The sequence below is a fragment of the Petaurus breviceps genome, unplaced genomic scaffold (genome assembly GCF_028583685.1).
Source record: "Petaurus breviceps papuanus isolate PSGF00001 unplaced genomic scaffold, PetGlider_PUasm1.0 90822, whole genome shotgun sequence".
Taxonomy (NCBI): domain Eukaryota; kingdom Metazoa; phylum Chordata; class Mammalia; order Diprotodontia; family Petauridae; genus Petaurus; species Petaurus breviceps.
In genome coordinates, this window is record NW_027187351.1 from 23,365,710 (window position 1) to 23,385,187 (window position 19,478).

General features: G+C 31.8%; 1 protein-coding gene across 3 annotated transcripts in view; it reads left to right on the forward strand.

The window, feature by feature from the left end:
- The window catches only part of ADGRB3 (adhesion G protein-coupled receptor B3), a 923,661-nt gene that overhangs the window by 364,641 nt on the left and 539,542 nt on the right, over nucleotides 1-19,478 (forward strand). For all 3 annotated transcript variants that reach the window (XM_069070720.1, XM_069070722.1, XM_069070721.1), the window contains 2 exons: nucleotides 6,580-6,741; nucleotides 14,601-14,765. In XM_069070720.1, coding sequence (XP_068926821.1) covers nucleotides 6,580-6,741; nucleotides 14,601-14,765 — 327 coding nt within the window. The remainder of the gene's footprint in view (nucleotides 1-6,579; nucleotides 6,742-14,600; nucleotides 14,766-19,478) is intronic.

The window sequence follows — 19,478 nt, forward strand, 5'->3', positions numbered from 1 at the left end:
TACTAGTTGACTGCTGGAAATATATCATAAACATGTTTAAAGAAACTCTTGCCAATGAAAGTCCAGATTCTTAATAATGAATCAATATTAGAATATTATAACATTTAAACTGAAATTCATTCAGAACTCAAATTTTTTGTAAGTTCTGGTTTCTGTTGCCTAATTTTATGCATAAATAACTATTAATTATTCATATTTTATATAAATTATTCATTAGAAATTGTGTTATTTTAATATTAGTTACAATAACTTTGGTAAAAAACAAGTTTTCTCAAAGAAACCCAATAAGTAAAAGAAGACAGTCTGTCTGTATATATACTATCTGTATATATCTATCTGTATACATTATGATACTTCAAAATATTAAGAAAAAATAAATATTGATAAAATGACTGTCTCATAAGTGTTTTCATATACTTAAAAATGTCATATATTTTACAAATAATTAGGAAAATAATAGCTTTGCCTATGTATCTAGTGCCTGTGTTTGTGTGTACAGAAATGCTGCTGAATCTTACATTCCAGTTAAGGCTCATTGTAGTAAATGAGCTAGCATTCTGTCTGGTAACTCTGCAGCTGACACCTCTGAAATGAAAGTCTTTTGCTTTTAAATGTGTCATGAACATATCCAATTGTCACTTTTATTTTTAAAACTAAAACATCTTTGTCTCCACAAAGGTTTTATCCATTGCAATCTAGAGGGGTTTGTTCCTCCATTGATGCAGATGGTCCTCAAGCAAATTGCTCACCTTTATGAACCTTGGTTGATTATGATAGAAACCTTTGAAAGAATATATTTATTCCCCTTTTTCTATATTTTAGATAAGATTTAATAAGATACTACAATCAATGATACAATTTTTAAAATATATTTAATATCATTGAAGTATGCTTTTTTGTAACCAATAAATTAATATATTTAAGAGAACTTAATTTAAGATAAGAGTATTACAAGGTTCAAATTCAATGACATAAAGAGGAAGATTGATGTTCAGAATAATGTACAATAATGATCTAAGTTTATTTTCTTACAAATGTAGAAATTAGTAAAAATTGCTTTGCTAAGGCCAAAACTAATGGGCACTGATAACAATACAAAGCCACCTATTTGTGTTTTGCTAAGTTGATTAAGAAATGTTTGTTTGGACTTGTGTAAATGTCAGGACATCCCAAAATCTGCCATTCTTCCCAATAGGCTTTGAGAAGCTTTACCATTGGCCATCTATTGGACAATGCTTTGGGTTTAAAAAAAATGGCTAAGGCACAGTGTGCTCACCACCATCTCAGGGGCAATTTCAGGGGAGAATATTCAAGTAAAGGGGAAATCTTACATTGAGAGATGATCTGCTTGGTAGGGTGGGAAGACTCTAGTTTTACTCATCTGTCTGCTAACAGGGAATATTTCCTTGTTATTAGGCAAATGATGGGAAGAAATGCAACTTAAAAGAGATCAACTTATTGGATTTATGAAACCTGATTGTGCAGTTCTCATATGCTCAGGTATATGACAATTGCTCATTTTGTTTTTGTTTTTTGCACAGATTTGGGGGCAAATCAGAATCTATAAGCATGCTTTAGAAATACATACACACATAATTTATTTGCCTACAGTTCATAAGCAGTGCTTACAACTTCACAAACCCAACTTTTAATTTGAACTTTTTATGTATTCAGATAATCAAAACTAAATAATCATGGTTTTTAAAGTAAAAACTTACTAATATCTTTAATTTAATTAAATGATGTAAATGACTCCTTTCCAGTCATTATACGATATTTAATATATCTAATATATAATCTCATGGATTGTAAAATTAATGAAGGATTTTAAAAATTGAACCATGAGGATATTTTAAAATATTTCCTCACATTCCTATCCATACCTCTGAAAATACAATGAGCAGTTTTCTCATCACATGTCTGAAAAAAGATGGTGTGTTAGAGTTGACAATCTTAAAGTTGAAGAATTCATTATTTGATAAAACATACTGATGCATAAAGGTACAGAAAAATATAAACAGAATATATATTCTTGATCTCAAATTATTATTAGATAAAAGTAACATTCAAAACCACATTGCTTTTTTCTAATAAATTGGAATTTATTGAAAACTTCATTTTGTGAATAAAATTCCTTTCTGAGGGAAGAAGATATTCACCAATGGCAAAGCTATGAAGTGAAAAGCATCCATTAGGTCTATTGGAAATATTTTAATAATAATTTGTCATTTACATTTTCCTGAAATTATCATTCCTTCAGGCATTATGGGAGTTAGTATGGATCTTACACAGGTAAGTGTCACACAATTAGACATTCTATACAGTGTTTTATTATTACATATTCCCTTTTACCTACTTTTAGGCAAATGATATGATTGGAGACATGAACATTTTTTCTTTTGTCCACATTATTTTGAGAACATATGATAGCTATAAATATAAAATAATAATGGAAATGGCTATGATATGATTTTTTACTCTTAGTACAGAGCACAGAAAATAAAAGTACTAGAATAGATTTCATCATTTTCAGAAATATTTTAAAAACATTTTTCTCTTTGACTTTAGAGATCTATAGGAGGCACTAGCAAACATTGCCTTGAAGATTTGTAAGCGTATTTTAAGAAATTTCCTTAGAAAATGTTGTTTGAAAATACTTACTAAACTCATGTCTTCATGATGCAATAAGATTATCTATCACCTCATAAATACCAAGACTTGATTCTGATATGGATAATCTATTCATTGAGACAAATTTTGGAACTGGTATATATTACCACAAAAACCTTTTAATCATAATTAAATAATTGGTCAAATTGGGTTAAGTATTGAGGTTGCTGTCCTAAGGATTAATTTTGGGGGTACATATTGGCATAGATGAATAGAGAGCTGATCTTAGAGTATGGAAGACCTGGGTGAAAGTTACAATATTGTCTGTGTAACAATAGGAAAGTGATTTAATTTCTCATTTCCTGGAGGAATTCTTTAAAACTAGAACTTACAGAAGTGTAGTTGATCTAAATTAGTGAAGAGTTTTAACATTGACAGGATTTCACTACACTGATGAAATCAGAGGTCTAGACACTTACCCCACAAAAAAAACAAGCAAAAAACTTTAAATCAGATGCCATTTTAATATATTAAATAATAGTTCATGATAATGATATATTTCATCTTCAGAATTTAGCTATAAAAGTTACTTTTAATTTATGGCACTAAAATAGATTGTGGTTTTCTTTTAGATAATAGGGTAGTTTCTTTTCTTTTCTTTTTTTACTTTACTGAGAAAAAAATAGCTCATTCAAATATTAAAGAGTCATGACATTATTTTTTTAATTACACCACCAGTATGTAAAATTAGGTTTCTAAGTTTATGATAAAAAGGAATACTGGCATTGTTAGCTATTTCATTATTTTGATCTGCCAACTTTAAAAACCTTACTAATACTTTAAAACATAGAGATTTCCAACTATTAATTAATAAATACTTTATCAAATAGCCATGGCTAAAAATCTGATTATTCTATGTTGCATTCTAATCTACACTTACTAAAGCATAAGTCATCTAGATGTTGTAACGTGTAATCTAACTGATCATGGACAAAGAGGTTGTGTACAGATAGATAACAATTGTTTAGACTTATGAAGGGATCAGATTGTAAAATCAAGACTTTTCCCTTACTCAGATATACCTAGTCTTGTTCCACCACCTAGACCAAATGTTAATTTATATTCATTTAAGAATATTTCTCCATAAACATGCAAATATAATAGGATACCTACATATTTTAACATATATATGTACTTATGTAAACATATGCACACACACACACATAGTAGAATGAACAAACTGAAATGTCTAAGTTGCTTCTAAAGGTCTCTATCATCAGAGACAAACATTACAAGTAATTATTTCTTAATCTCTCTGTCTCCATTTCTTTATCAATAAAACGGTAATAGGTGCCTTTACTACCTACCTCACAGGGGTGTTGTGAGGACCAAAATAGATGTCTGTGAAGTGTTTTTCATCTTGTGAAGTTCTATAAATATGTTCACAATTATTATTATTTTTTCTTCTTACTTTCAAAAATGAACTTCACATCAAAAATTGAAAATCACAAACAACCCTTTTAAATTAAAATATTCCTTACAATATATATTTAATCTCTCATATCAGTCATTTAATGAATTTCACTTCTGTCAACCTTCCAGTGAACTATGCTGTTTTCCATGGGATTGTAAAAATCAAGACGTTAGTGGTATAGAAGCTAACTACACAGAAGCATTAAAAAAAAGTATTTGGTTTATATTTCTACCAGCTAAGCTTTTGTTTTGGCAATCTGCCATTTTTGTTTTGTTCTGTTGGCTTTTTGGAGGGCAATTGTGCTTAAGTGACTTACCCAAGGTCACGTAGCCAGTTTTCATTTTAAGTGTCTGAGGCCGGATTTGAACTCAGGTCTTCCTGACTCCAGAGCTGGTGCTCTATTCACTGTACCACCTAGCCTCCCCAGCAATCTGCCCTTTTTAAAGGCATCACTTCATTGGTGTAAAATTAAAAAAAAGTCATTTGTGAAAGTAAATAATACATCATCAGAAAAGGTCTGAAATGAAGGAAAATTTGTCAATGATTTGATGTGAAAGTTTGGGATGAGGAGAAAGAGAAAGGCAATGCTAATTTCTGTGGACAAGTTATTGCTCATTCTAAGACCTCAGTTAGCAATTTTAAGAAACATTTACATTATTGTTCAGAAATGACCCCCAAGTTGTGAAATAAATACCATCACTTGAGACAAAATAATTTCAATTTTGCACAAAAGCTAAGTTCATTTTATTTATAAAATCTACATTATACTAAATCATTATTTAATTGATAACTTCCTAAAATCCATTACATCATCACTTTTCTTAATATAGCTTTTTCACATAGGCTCTGCATAAAGGTTCCAAATGTTTTAAATATATTTTTTAAGATTTTCCCAAAATTTGTACCTGATAAATTTTTCACTTCAGTTCCTCAACAGAGAAACATTGCTATTTACAATTTACATTCTGCCTAAGTTTGGTTTTTTATGGTAAAGAATACCTAAGAAGAAAAATTTTGAGTCTCAGTGTCACTTTCAATATTTAGCCAGTTGATATTTATTAAGTCCCCACCATGTGCCAATCCCTGCACTAAGTGCTAAGGATACAAACAATGGCAAAAAATAGTTTCTATTTTCAAGGACCTCACAGTCTAATTTAATCAGTAAATAATATGCACCATGTATAAAATCAGAATCAAATGTTATAGTTCAGTTAAGACAAAGAAACTAAGGGAGAATGTTGCTCTAGTTTATACATTCTGATGTAAGATATAATTTATTATAGGCAGAACAAGAGAATTGCCCATGAAAAACTAGTTCAATTTAATTTTATATTCATTCACCTGACTACCCCTCCTTATGCTCTATTTAGTATGATGCATATGAATGTAAAATTCATTATTATCAGTACCTCTGTGGGAATACTTAAATTGAAGCATGCTTAAGTCATTCCTCAAACACTGCAAGTAATGGAAATAATGTTTATTGTAATGTCAAAACTTGATAACTTGTTAATGTTAGGAAAATAGTATTTTTGTCTGGTTAAGAAAATTTTGTTTTGAGATCAAATTTATAATATCCACTATGAATGTTAGACTAAGAGAGTATTAGGAGCCCATTGTAATGATCTTCAGTATTATAGGCTTTAAATTTCCTTAGAATTTGAATTCATTAATTATTTGGAAACCATTAATGTTATAGAAATGATTTATTTGATTTAGGGAAATGGATCCAGACCTTCCTTATTTTATAAAAGCCCATTGTTGTCAAGTTTTAGCATTTAATACAAATACTAGAAGAATTTTCATCCATTTTGAGTCAGAGTCACTAAACTGGTCTAGCCCCTGGGAAAAGAATCATGTTGTCAAAATTCTATTATTAATAATTGCAATAGAATGAATAGCTTCATTTTGAAATGCCAAAGTAGTACTACTCTAGGACCTTTTTGGAAACAGAGAGTAATTGTTTAGTGTGCTACAACACAAGTTAATATGACAAAAATACCCATGATTTGAACATTCCAAGAGCTAGAAACTGGGGTCTACAATGAAGGCATGAGAGAAATGCATGGATATATAATTCATTCCTCACTTTAAAAGAAGAGAATATGTTGAAATAGTATTCAATTCCTCTCCTCCTGTACAATTTCATATCTATTTAAAGATTTTGAGACAGAGAATAAAAACCAATTTGTTTTCTATTATATAAAATGTTGACTGGTTCTTTTTCTTTTAGTGTCCATAGTGCAGTGGTGTTTTGTGAAAGGAAGCACTACTTACAAGGTTGGACTCAAAGTCAGTTCTTGCTTCAGTTCTCTGTGCATCCCAATTTTTAATTTATTGTTTCACTAAACATTTTTTCCCATGGGCCCTTTTAAATGTTTATTGTCATATTGTTGCCTTCAAAATATGCTTACATGCCACAATGTTAGTTACTTACAATGTTTTAAATTATTACTCAAGGCAGTATTCATTTTTATTTGTTGTCTTGTGTACAGGTGAATCTGGTGTGGAAGAGTGGTCCCAGTGGAGTTCATGTTCAGTTACTTGTGGTCAAGGGTCGCAGGTGCGAACCAGAGCTTGTGTATCACCTTACGGGACACACTGCAGCGGCCCATTAAGAGAATCAAGGGTTTGCAATAACACTGCCCTCTGTCCAGGTAGTGTTAGCAGCAAATACAATTGTGGATATTATTGAATTTTGTCTTGCTAAGCATTTGAAACAGTTGATTGTTTTCATATGAATTGAGTATAGATATTTTAAATAGAGTGGATAAGTGTAATTCTTATTCATCTGGGAAATTCCCTTAGGTATGTGATTATTTCTGCTTTCATAGCAGTCAAAAGAACTATACAAGCAATTTTTTTTCAAATACTAGCTCTAGATATGAATATATGTTTTTAATTAGATATTTATCCTTAAGGTTTTTTTCAGGAATAAAAGATGAGGGAAAATATTCCATTGAATGATTTGGGAAGAAAAAAACTATAATTTACTAATGTGATGGGAATATGAAATAAATTCTCATTATTTAAGACAAGTGACAAGCCTTTGGAGCTGTGCATTCTCCACAGTTGCCACAACAGTTATAACCTTATAAGTTGAAAAAATAATTTTAAGGGGCCTTTTTATTTAGCTCAAAATCTTCCTTTGAGCATGCTTACACATATAATGATTATATTTGGGTTTCTACACTCAGCTACTGTCTGTGAGTTGGAGGCTCTATTTTACACTTCTGTTTAAAATAAATTTGAAATGACTGCCCTCTTTTGAACTGTCCATTGCTTTAGATATTTGATACAGTCATTTAGGAAATAGAAAATGATATAATCCAAATGGAACAGTGTAACATTTTTTTCTTACTTAAGGCAAGTATGAAATATTTCACTGCAAATCAGCATTTTCTGGTACACTCATACAACTAGAGAATTCTTTCCCTTGGTCTCCTCCTTTCTTTTTTCTCCTCTCTTTCCTCATCTCCCTCTTTCTTTCCCACCCTCCCTCCCCTTCTTCTCCCTCCCTCTTTCTTCTTCTCCCTCTCTTCCTCTTCCTCTCCTTCATCTTCCTTCCCTTCTCTTTCCTTTTCCCTCCTTTCCCACTCTCTCCATCCCTCCTCCTCTTTCCCCCTCCTCTCTTCCTTTCTCCTGCCTTCCCTTTCCTTCTCTTCCATGATATTGGTAGCTGCCAGATTGTATTTCATTTTCTGTGGTGTAGCCTGGAAAGATCCTAACTATAAATCCAGGATCTAGAAGCACTGATGCCATAAAGAGCTACTTTATGGCAACCAGCAGTGGTTTAGGTCCACAGAGGAACATGGATTTTTACCTGCTCCCCCTCTAAACACATGGCTTGTCACAGTTTGCTGGTTTTATAAGTTTCTTAGGGACACCCCTATGGTTTTATATCTGGGACCCCTGAGGGTTTCTTCCTTTGAGTAGGGAGAGGTAGAAATGAATACTAGAGAAATATGGAGCACTTAAGTGAATAGATGTTCCCAGAGGAGCGCCTGATCCTAGGAACCAACCTTACAAGTAGGAAGCAAAGCTATGTGCGAGATAAACAATCACAGCTGAGTAGAACAAGATACCTTTACCAATAAATAGAAGAGATCATTTAAGACAATAGAGGACAGGATGGAGAGAAGGTCTTGGAAAGAGTTTGTAAGAAGCAGTTGGCAAAGAGGAAATGAAAACAATCAGTCAGACAATTAATCAATGAGAATTTATCAAGTGCTATAGGCATTTGCTATATTCCAGGCATTGTGCCAAGGTCTGAGGATACAGGAAAAAACAAAAACAAAAACAAAACACAAAATCCATGTCCTTAAGGAGATCATGTTCTAGAGAGAGAGAGACAACAAATAAATAGCTAGATATAGACAGGATATATGCAGAGTAAAAAGTGTTAAGTGTGCAAGAAAACATTGACAGAGTGTTTAGAATGTGGAAAGAAATTGAACACAAAGGACAGAAGGGGGAGAAGACAAAAGCATACAAAGGGAAAATGGCAACAGGAAATTGATACAATTTTTAAAGAACAGAAAGAACAGGTGAAGGACAAAGGGAATAATACCATGAAGGGAAGAAAGATAAAGAAGGAAAGAGGTATCAGAGCAAAAAATAATGAAGCATAGATGACACTAGAAAGAATACCAAAAAAGGGATAGAATCAATATGCATAAAATAGTAGAAAAGAAGGTCCAGAATTCCAGAGAGGAATAGAGAAGATATGAGAAGTGAGAAAATTGAAAATGAGCAAATAGTAGTGTGTGGGCTTCGTGACAACACGGCCAATTTGTGGCTAATATTTATGGAATCTGACTATTATGGATTAAGTTCAACCATGTGTGTGTATACATAAACAATAATCTGCCAGAGAATAATGTATAACTGCATTTGGAATTCATAAGAAGCAGCAGGATGTATTAGACAGAGAGTCGGCTTCAGAGTCAAGAAAATCTATGTTCAAGTCTTATCTCTGACACATGTTTTCTATGTGACAAAGGACAAATAATTTAATCTCTCAGTGCCCCAGTCAGCTCACTAAGAATATAAATTGAAGACTACTGACTGATGAGCATCAGTAGAAGGGATTTCTCACTGACAGCTCCCTATACTTATGAAATCACATTTAAAAAAGAAAAGGCATTCAATGAATTTCTTGCCAACTAAACATTAACTGTAAGTCCAAGACAGATCCAAGGCAAAATTGTGAGAGCTGTAATGACCTTTGTGATACAATCCCTCATTCTGGCACCCATTAGTTTAAGTATCCAGTACCATCATGTTGGTGTCTCATTGCCTAGTATATGACACCGTGTTAGTTATATACTACAGGTAATATACCAAATTCTAGGCCTCCCTCATCTCCCATACCATTCTCATCAACAAAATTATACATGTCTGTTGACTAGTTACAATACTAAACACATTTGATATAAGTCAAGGATAATAACAATGCTTTTCCAGTGAAAACTTCATTTTAACATTGTCCTTCAATTCTAAATTCATTGACAGCACAAGACAGTGTGGCACAGTAGTTAAGCTGGCACTGAAACCAGGAAAACTTGGTTTAGATGTCACCTCTTACACTGGATGTGTGACTCTAGGGGAAAAAAAACTTTTAATATCTCATTGCTCTGAGAAATGCTCTAAGACTTTACATTATAGAGAATGAAATCACATTCAGTTTCCATCCCTTCATTGACAATCAAAAGGATTAAAGATACAATGGTGTAGTTATTTGTGGACAGAAAGTACTTTTTTCCCTTCACTAATCCCACTCTACAGGTAAGGAAGTACTCTGCCTGTGTTTAAAATTGGTTCTTACTTTAACCCTAATCCATTAGTTGGATCAAATTAACTTCTAAAAAGGATAAGAAAAATTTGTGAGTTAACAGCTAGAAAAATAATAGTATTAAATCAATAATGGATAGAGGATTTACAAGCAGAAAGTTATCAAGAACATGGTTTCCTTTTGAAAGAACATCAGTTTCCTTCTTTAAACTTGGGCTGAGACCCAGGTTATATTACCAGCAAATGAGAGTCAGGCTTTGAGTATGAATAAAGGTTGGACTGGCAAGCACCTTGGTCAGGTTTTTCTTTCCAGCCAGTTTTACTCTTGTGCATGTTTATGTATTTAAAACAAAAGATATGTGATTCTGTCCTTCATCTAGGTAAAAGAGAAAATCTGTCAGAGGACTTGAGAATACATTTCTGCCATTCTTCATTCATCCTTTCCTTCATTTCATTATACCTCTGGAGTAAAAGAGAAAACTGAAAAGTATTGCATATGACAGGAATTTTAAAACATTTTCTTGAACTATATACCTTTATATTGGCTGATGACCATTTTCCCAAACAGATGTATTCATTTATTTATTGTTATAAATTTTCATATGTGATATTCATAATAATACAGAAAAAATAGAATTGAAGATAATGAAAAACCAGGTTTGTGTTTTTCCTTCTTTTGTTTTTTTTAATCCTGAATGACATTTTATAATACAGTAATTTGACTTATTTCAATATTAAGAATAAATGCTTTAATATTCTCATAGGTGATGCTTTCAAATGGCATTTTAACATATTTACATAAATGTTTTATGGTTGTTATGCAATATTTCATGTGTTAATTATTTTGTTTTGATATTTTCCAAGCTCATTATGTATGCTTTCATTTCAAGCTAATTTTTAATGAAAGCAATGACTCCAAATGAATTCTTCCATTTAAATGTTGCCTGAAATGGGATAAATTTTTCTGTACACAAATATTACATTTTCAATGAGATAAAAGAGCTAAAAACCATTACCTGATTAGTTAAATTGTGCCTATCCAAAACATGTTTGCCATTTAAATAAATAACATAAAATTGCACAAAGTCAGAGTAGATAGTTACCATTCCTTGCTTCACATTATGAAATGGTGGTGCTAGAGGTAATTTGCATTGCCCAGGGGAATGATGGAAAATGAATCATTTTCACTTTCAGGTTTCACTTTACACATTACCTTTGTTAAACCATATAATTCTTACTTCCTGGGCTATCTGGTAGAGTAGAATAGTCACTGGACCTTAAGTCACAAAATTTGGGTTTTCAGCCCTGCCTATGCCATGCCTTAGTTTTAGTCCTTTGACCCTTGCCTTAAAATGATCTGACTTCCCTACCATTTTAAGATTCTAGGAAATCTAACTTCTCTTTTTCAAAGTTGTTTCTTTTGAATAGGAAATTTTTAATTTTGAGTGATCCATAGAAAATAGTTTTACAGCAAAGAAAATGAAAGGCTATGCAACTAGTTTTAGAGCCCATTGTTTTCTGACTTGTATTTTTATGGTACTCATTCACATTTTTATATTATACTTTAAGATAATGTTTTACATAGGCTAAAGTATAGTTAATTTTCTCTCATCAGCATCATATCTGTTTTATATTTTTCTGAGCAATCAATTAACATCTATTTATTAAGTACTTATTATGTGACAAGTGGAGTGTTAGGCACGGAAGATTTAAATACAAGGATTGAAACAATACTGACTCAGAAGTAGATTATGTTGTATCATCCATTTTCTCTTCTGAGATAATCATGTTTTTAAAGAAAATATTGGAAATTATTTTATAAAATTTGAAACTACAGAATTAAAAACTACATTTTTATACTGGATTCAAAACCTAATAATATAGCTTTCTGTTAACTGTATTACTTCTCACTTGACTAAACTTTCAATATACAGCAAAAAGTCAAGTAAAGGTGTTTTACAATTACATGATCAATCTGGTCAATTTCTACAGCCAAAACAGATCATGCTCCAAAAAGGACATCTCCACCAAGTCCCATTTGTTTACCTGTGCATCGATTAAATATACCAGACAGTTTTCGGATTTAGAAGCAGGAGAATTTCTTCCTTCCTTCCTTCCTTCCTTCCTTCCTTCCTTCCTTCCTTCCTTCCTTCCTTCCTTCCTTCCTTCCTTTCTTTCTTTCTTTCTTCCTTTCTTTCTTTCTTTCTTTCTTTCTTTCTTTCTTTCTTTCTTTCTTTCTTTCTTTCTTTCTTTCTTTCTTTCTTTCTTTCTTTCTTTCTTTTCTTTCTGTCTCTCTTCTCATTATTCTTCTCCTTCTTCTTCATCTTCTTTCTTCTCCTCCTCCTCCTGCTGCTGCTCCTCCTCCTCTTCCTTCTTCTCTTTCATCTTCTCCTCCTCCATACTGAAAACATTTACAATGAGCATCTATGAATAGCAAAGTATCTGAAATTATGGCACAGTGTCTGCACTACATAATTTCCCCTAACAAATCAGTAGAATTACATGGAAGCAAAAGGATTTGCACTCAATATTAGATCCAAAATTCCTAATTAAAAGGAGTTAATATTATTTTACTTTTTTTGATGTTATGAGAGAACCATGAAAAATAAACTCAAGATAAAAATAATCAAAACTTATTTTCAAAAGCTTTAGTTTTCATCAGTCATCAAAGTTAATCAAGGTTTTTACAATTAACAAATGAAAATCTGCCAATTTAGAATTCATTTACTAAGTTCTTTTTCTGGGATGCTTTGAGTGCTGGAATATTTATAAGAAGAAAAAATGTATAAACTGGCAAATTGAATAATAGAACAGTGGAATTAATGACACTACTCATAAATCTTGAACCAACTATTTCAACAGAACTGAGAAATGCTAACTACAAAGGAGGAAGAAAGAATGTATTATTCAATGAGAAATATTTTTAGTATCAATAGATTCAGGAAATATTTTGAAATATGCATCCTAATTTACCTTTTATTTTTTTTAATGTATTACTTACCATGTTAAATGATATCTGCTATTTCTAAATGCTGAAATATATGGCCCTCCCTATTTTTAATGATAATTGACACAAATTCAGCTAAGGCTAGAATAACTATGTATACATAGAACATATGTAAATGTGTTCATATAATGTATGTATCTGTACACACAGATATATATTTGTATGTGTATAATATATATATATACATATATATATACCAACACATAACAATTTCTATATTTTTTAAGAGTACTATTTTTAAATGCCTTTCCAATACTCTCTTTTCCATGATTACAAACATGGAGAGTCACAAAATTAAAAGAGTTTATAGATGTGGTCTTGAGGGGGGCTTAGTGTATTGTATAATTTGACTGTGTTTACCCATTTTTATTATCTGTGTTGTTATTTACTGTTCTCACCATTTGAGAGGAAAATAAGATAACTTGCTGATGGCCTGTATGAACAGGAGTTATTTCCTTTTTTTTGTGCTTTTTGGAGGGCATTTGGGGTTGTGACTTGCCCAGGGCTGATGCTTTATTCACTGCACCACCTAGCCACCCAAGTGATTTCTTTTTCAACAAACATGGAGAGGTGTTACTTTCATTGTTTGTTGGATGGAGTTTTGAATTTCTAGTAATGTAATATTTTTTTGAAACCAAATTCAAGCAGTCAATTAAGTTGGATATTCCTTTATCCCGTTACTGCTGATTTCATTCTCTTTTTTTTAATAAAAAGTATTTTTTAAGAGTAGCTAATATTTTGATATATGGTTGGGCTATTTAGAAGGGGATTAAAAAGTCAGCACAAATTATTATTGGTAGTAATTGGCATAATTGGTAACACAGTCTTAGAGCAACCAATCTCTTTAAGTCATGATCTAGTATATTAAGTATTGATAATATAATGTCAATAAGGTATGAAATCATCCAAAATTAAAGGTATAGGAAACATATTTGATATTAATAGTAGTGAAAATATTTTGTGAAAAGAAAGTTTAAGAAGCTCAATAAAGATTTGAACCTAAAATATTTAAAATTCTCTTAAAAGTTCTCTTCATTTTTATACATTAAAACATTGATTTAATTTATTCTAAAAGAAATAAATAAGTAAGAAAATAAAGTAAAGCTAGTTCTCTCAAAGTTCTGATTCTCTTTCATCCTTTTTTAAAATTTATGGCAAAATTTTAAGGATATAATTTAGTACTTTGGTCCCATATAAAGTACTGTTATTTATGTGTGACCTTTGGATGAATGTCTTAACCTCTCTGGTTCTCAATTTCAACATTAAGAGTGAAAAGGGCTGGTATAAACAACATCAGAAGTCTATTACGGTTCTCAAGCTAGGATCATAATTGAAAAACAGTTTAACTTACTGTGATTAGATTAGTAAAAAAAAATAATAATCCTCATGTTTCTAGCTTTATTGTGATAATTACCTTAAAGCAGAAAAAAGTTCACTAAAAAACTTCCCAGGGAAAAAAAAGCATATCTCTATACATATACACACAAATAACAGTATAGCTTAAAATTCAGTGTTCTCAGATATAGAGAAAATAGGAACTTTCCAACAAATTAAATACATTTTAAAATGATTTTTTTCCTATTTTTGTTGCAATTAAAAAGGTTGATTATGTGGTTTCAGGGAAATAGACTGATTTTTTAGGTTTCTTTTCTTGTTTTCTGATTTGACTGTCTTTACTGCCTTCTTTTTTGTTAAATTCTTTTTACTTTATTACAGTACATGGAGTTTGGGAGGAATGGTCACCCTGGAGTTTGTGTTCATTTACATGTGGTCGAGGCCAAAGAACTAGAACACGATCATGTATACCTCCCCAGTATGGGGGAAGACCATGCGAGGGACCTGAAACTCATCATAAACCTTGCAATATTGCTCTTTGTCCAGGTGAGTGTTAACTCTGTACAGTGTACTCTATGGTACTGTGCATTAAGTATTTGTTGATCTGAGCATATCTGTTTAAAATGTTGGGCAAATATTGACTTTCAATCTTTGTTTAGGTACATTGGAAAATGTCTTGATGTTAAGACAGCTACCTTCTTCTTTGGGAGTGGGAGGGCAATTGGGTTAAATAACTTTCCCAAAGTCACACGGCCAGTAAGTGTGTCAAGTGTCTGAGGTCAAATTTGAACTCAGGTCCTCCTGATTCCAGGGCTAGTGCTTTATTCACTGCGTCACCTAGCCGTCCCAACACTGCTACCTTCTAGTAATACTTTCTTCATTTATATAAAATGTGTTGATGATATATATATTTTTCTACTTCATGTGACATTTTTATGAAGAGCCATACAATTCAATAAATGTCAAGCATCTACTCTTTGCCGTGAAAAATAGAGCATGGTATCCTGGAGAAACCTCATTATCAGGAAATAGGAGTTCAAGTCCTGGTTTTTTGTACAAGGAATTATTTTCATTCCAAGAAATGCAATCCCTGCTCTCAAGTTCATTTCATTTTAATAATAGCAAGGGCAGCTAGATGTCACAGTAGATAGAGTGCTGAGCATGAAGTCAGAATGGGATGAGTTCAAACTTGACCTCAGAAAATTAGTAGCTGTATAACCCACTTAACCCTGTTTGCCTCAGTTTCTTCATCTGTAAAATGAACTGGAAAAGGAAATAGCAAACCACACCAGCGTCTTTTCCAAGAAAATACCAAGAATGGGTCACAAAAAATAAATAACAAATAATAGCACAGTAGAGTTCAATGTGATCAAGAGAAATACAAAATAGAGTGTGATAAAGACAAAGCAATAATTGAGAATTAGAAAATTAGAGAGTTCAATGTACATTCGTGTCCATGTGGTCCACCCAATCCAAGACATTATAGCATATCCAACAAGTAATAGTCCAACTTACAAGTCCAAAGAAGCAAAAGGTTTGGAGACAGGTCATTCAACTTAAAAAAAATTAAATTTAAATTTTAGACTGAAAAGAATGCTAGAATGGAATAAATGTCATTGTTTAAAATCTATGAATGTAAGTTTATATTTAAAATATAATGGTATAAATTTACTTATGTAATATACCATATCTTTTATTGAGAGATGGAATGGTATAGTAATACAGTGTTGTACCTAAAGAGAGGAAGACCTGGAATTCAAACAATGCCTCTTACACTAGTAGTATGATGGTGAAAAATCAATTTAACTTTTCTGAGACTCTGTTTACTCATGTGTAAACTATAATAAGCACCTATTTCACAGAGTTCTTATGAATTAAATGAAATCATGCATGTTTAGCACACTGAAAACTTTTAAGTATTACTTAAATGCCAAGTGCCACCATAGCAGCTGAATGCCATAATGGGTAGAGTGCTAGAGAGTCAGCAAGGCCTGAATTCAAATTCTGCCTCAGACACTTACTATGTGACTCTGGGCAAATTACAACTTCTCAGATTCAGTTTCCTCATTTATAAATGAGTATAATAGTATCACCTTCTCATAGGATTGTTGTAACACTCAAATGATATGAGTAAAATGCTTTACAAACCTTAAAATACTCTATAGATGCCAGCTATAATTATTACTATCATGATTACTACACCATCACCAAAAATGGCATTTTAATTTTCTAACCTACTTAAACATATAGTAGAAGATGTAAAATCTTGGCACAAAAAAAGACAATTTAAGATTTACCAACCCTCTTTCCCTGAGTACACCATCTTTAGGTTTTTCTAGCAAGCATTGAAGAAGTCAATACACAGATATCAGAAGATTAGTGAGGAGATATAAGGTGAAGATATTTATTTACCAGAAGCAGGAAAATCATCCCCCTACATTCATATAGATAGAATTTCTCTATCTGCCAAGAGGTTTCCCACTAAAAGGTGACTTGCAGCATTCTCTGAAATACAATTCAAACATCATTTAAGTGCTATCTATAGAGTAAAGATACATAAATGAAATTAGACAAGGCTGTCAAAATACTTCAAGATTGTACCAACTGGCATTGACTTTGGGTTTCAATTTTTTGGGTTCTGATTGGCTTATTCCATTTCTTGGTTGTTGTATACATAAGAATTGTAGAAAATTTAGTTTTCTCTTTGAAGAACTTAGACTCATTAGGACTCATTTTTTCACTAATGAAGATTCAATTTACTTTCACCAAGACACTACAACTACTTAATATTAATTTTACAAACATACACACTCAGAGAGTTTATGGAAAACATTAACCAGTATGATAGACAATAAAAAATCCTAATTTAAAACAAAATTAAGAAGTATTCTCAATTGCTAAAGAATACTGGGTTTGCTAAAGAGAAATGTAGTTATGCCAAATCAATAGGACAATAATGAATATTGCTACTATGTACAAATCAATGATGGGGATAAAAAGAAATATTAAAAGTAGTCCCAAAAGAATGCAAACATAATTGAATGTCAGTAAGACATATATCTAGTAAATTGGAGACAAACTCCAAAAGAAGATGCTACCATTAAGAAGCATTATGAAAGGATTTTTGCAGGTGAGATTTTATCTGCAACTTGAAGGAAGCCAGGAAAAACAGGAAGCAGAGTCAAAGATGAAGAGGATTCCAGGTATAAAGGACATCTGGTGAAAACAAATATACTCAAGAGATAGATTGTCTTATGGGAGGAACATCAAGGAAGCCAATGTTACTAGGTCACAGAGTATGTAGTTGCAAGTAAGACGTAAGACACTTGGAAAGATAGGAAAGAGTCAGGTTGTAAATGACTTTTAAAAATTCAAGATTTTCTATTTGATCCTGAAGGCAACAGGAATCACTTGAGTTGATTGAATAAAGGGGTAATCTAGTCAGGAAGTTAGAAAAATCACTTTGATATATTAATGGAGAACCGATTGGATCAGGGAGGGATTTGAGGCAGGGAGACCGTCTAGAAGTCTATGATAGATGTTGCCTACATTAAATGCTCCTACCTATAATAAAAGTCATGCTTTCAGATTAGGAAGCAGGGAAAGATTCACTTTCAAGTTTCTCCAGAACACTTACTGGACTATAAAGGACCCTTTGTCCCAGAGAGTATCAAGCCAACCCCTAAAAGTCTTGGATTCTTATGTAGACTGGTGACAACAGCAATATCAATAGTGAGAAAAGTAAAGAGATTTATGTCTATTTTCCCTTTGGGAAGGGTATATAGGGAGAAGTATTCGAAAGGGAACAGAAGTTTTATTCAAATAAACAAGAAATTCCTCTCTACCTTTATAGGACCAAAGAATGCATTAAAAAAAAGTTCTTATAAATTCTTACTCTATATCAAACAGTGTGCAAATCAAAAAAGCAGAAAAAGTCCTGACCTCAAAGAACTTACTAGATCCATTGCCTCAAGGAATTTAATAGTGGTTATAATGTGCAGGTTACATAATATGCAAAGACCAAAGGTGGTCAAGGAGGAATACTTTGGTCCCAAACATTACAGGGATAAGAAGTGAGGCCACAATATGAAGACTGACACAACCCTTCTCAGAGAAATGGCATAGTTGATTGGATCATGGCTTGAGAAAAAAATAATAAATGAATGGAACAACATCCCAAAATATAACTATGAAATGCCTACATACTCAATCTTATGACTATATGAAGCTATGATATGGAGTAGAATGTATGATCTTCTTAATTAAAATTTAGAAATTTAAGAATTTTATAATAAAGTTAAGAAATTTGATATAATATTCAATGTCATAACTGCTATAATTTTTTCATATATATGCATGTGTGTATATAAATGTATGTATGTGTGTTTATGTGTATGTGTATATGTATATGTGTATGTATTCATAGGGGAAAAAAGCACTAGCTTGAAACAATTTCCCACCCTGTGCTTTTCTTCATATGAAATTATTTGGGAATCAGTTCATATCTTTGTGTTCTAAGTGTTTATGTGTATCAATATCCTCTACCAAACATTCAGTAAAGGCTCAAATTTTATATTCTTCTGGAAAGTTTCAGAAGTTATAAAACATAATGTAGTTGAAAGAGGTAAATGCGTCATCTCTTTCTTGTATTTCACCATCTCCTCCAAATAACTTTGGTTACCATAGTGTGTGTATGTATGTATATATATATATATATATATATATATATATATATATATATATATAGTAAAAAATGAATTCTAATTGACTGATAACATTTAATTCCTTGAATTTCTAGGTTTTTTTGTATTCATATTTTTTCTGATATGTTCTACTCTATAGCAGATTATCTGATTTTAATTTAATTCCTCCCTTAAGTAAATAAACTTTTAGCTAGAGTTTTTCTAGATAATTTTGATTTTCTATTCCTGTTCAACAAATGCCATTTATATATCCCTCTGTATATGTTTATGTATGTATGTGTATACACATGGATAGGTACACATATCTATGTGTATATACATATATATATATATATATATATATGTCATACAGAAATTTATGTGAGGCCCAGTTCTTCAGGACAAATTAATTGCTTAAGTTCCATAAGCCTTTTAAATGCCTACTCTCCAAGGACCTTAATTCAAACCATAACACATTGCTAAAGCTGAAATATTTTTTTCTTCCTTAGGTAAAAACAGAGCAGAGTCAATTACAGGGTTTGATTTCTGGTTTAATATTGCTTCCTTTTTCTTTGGC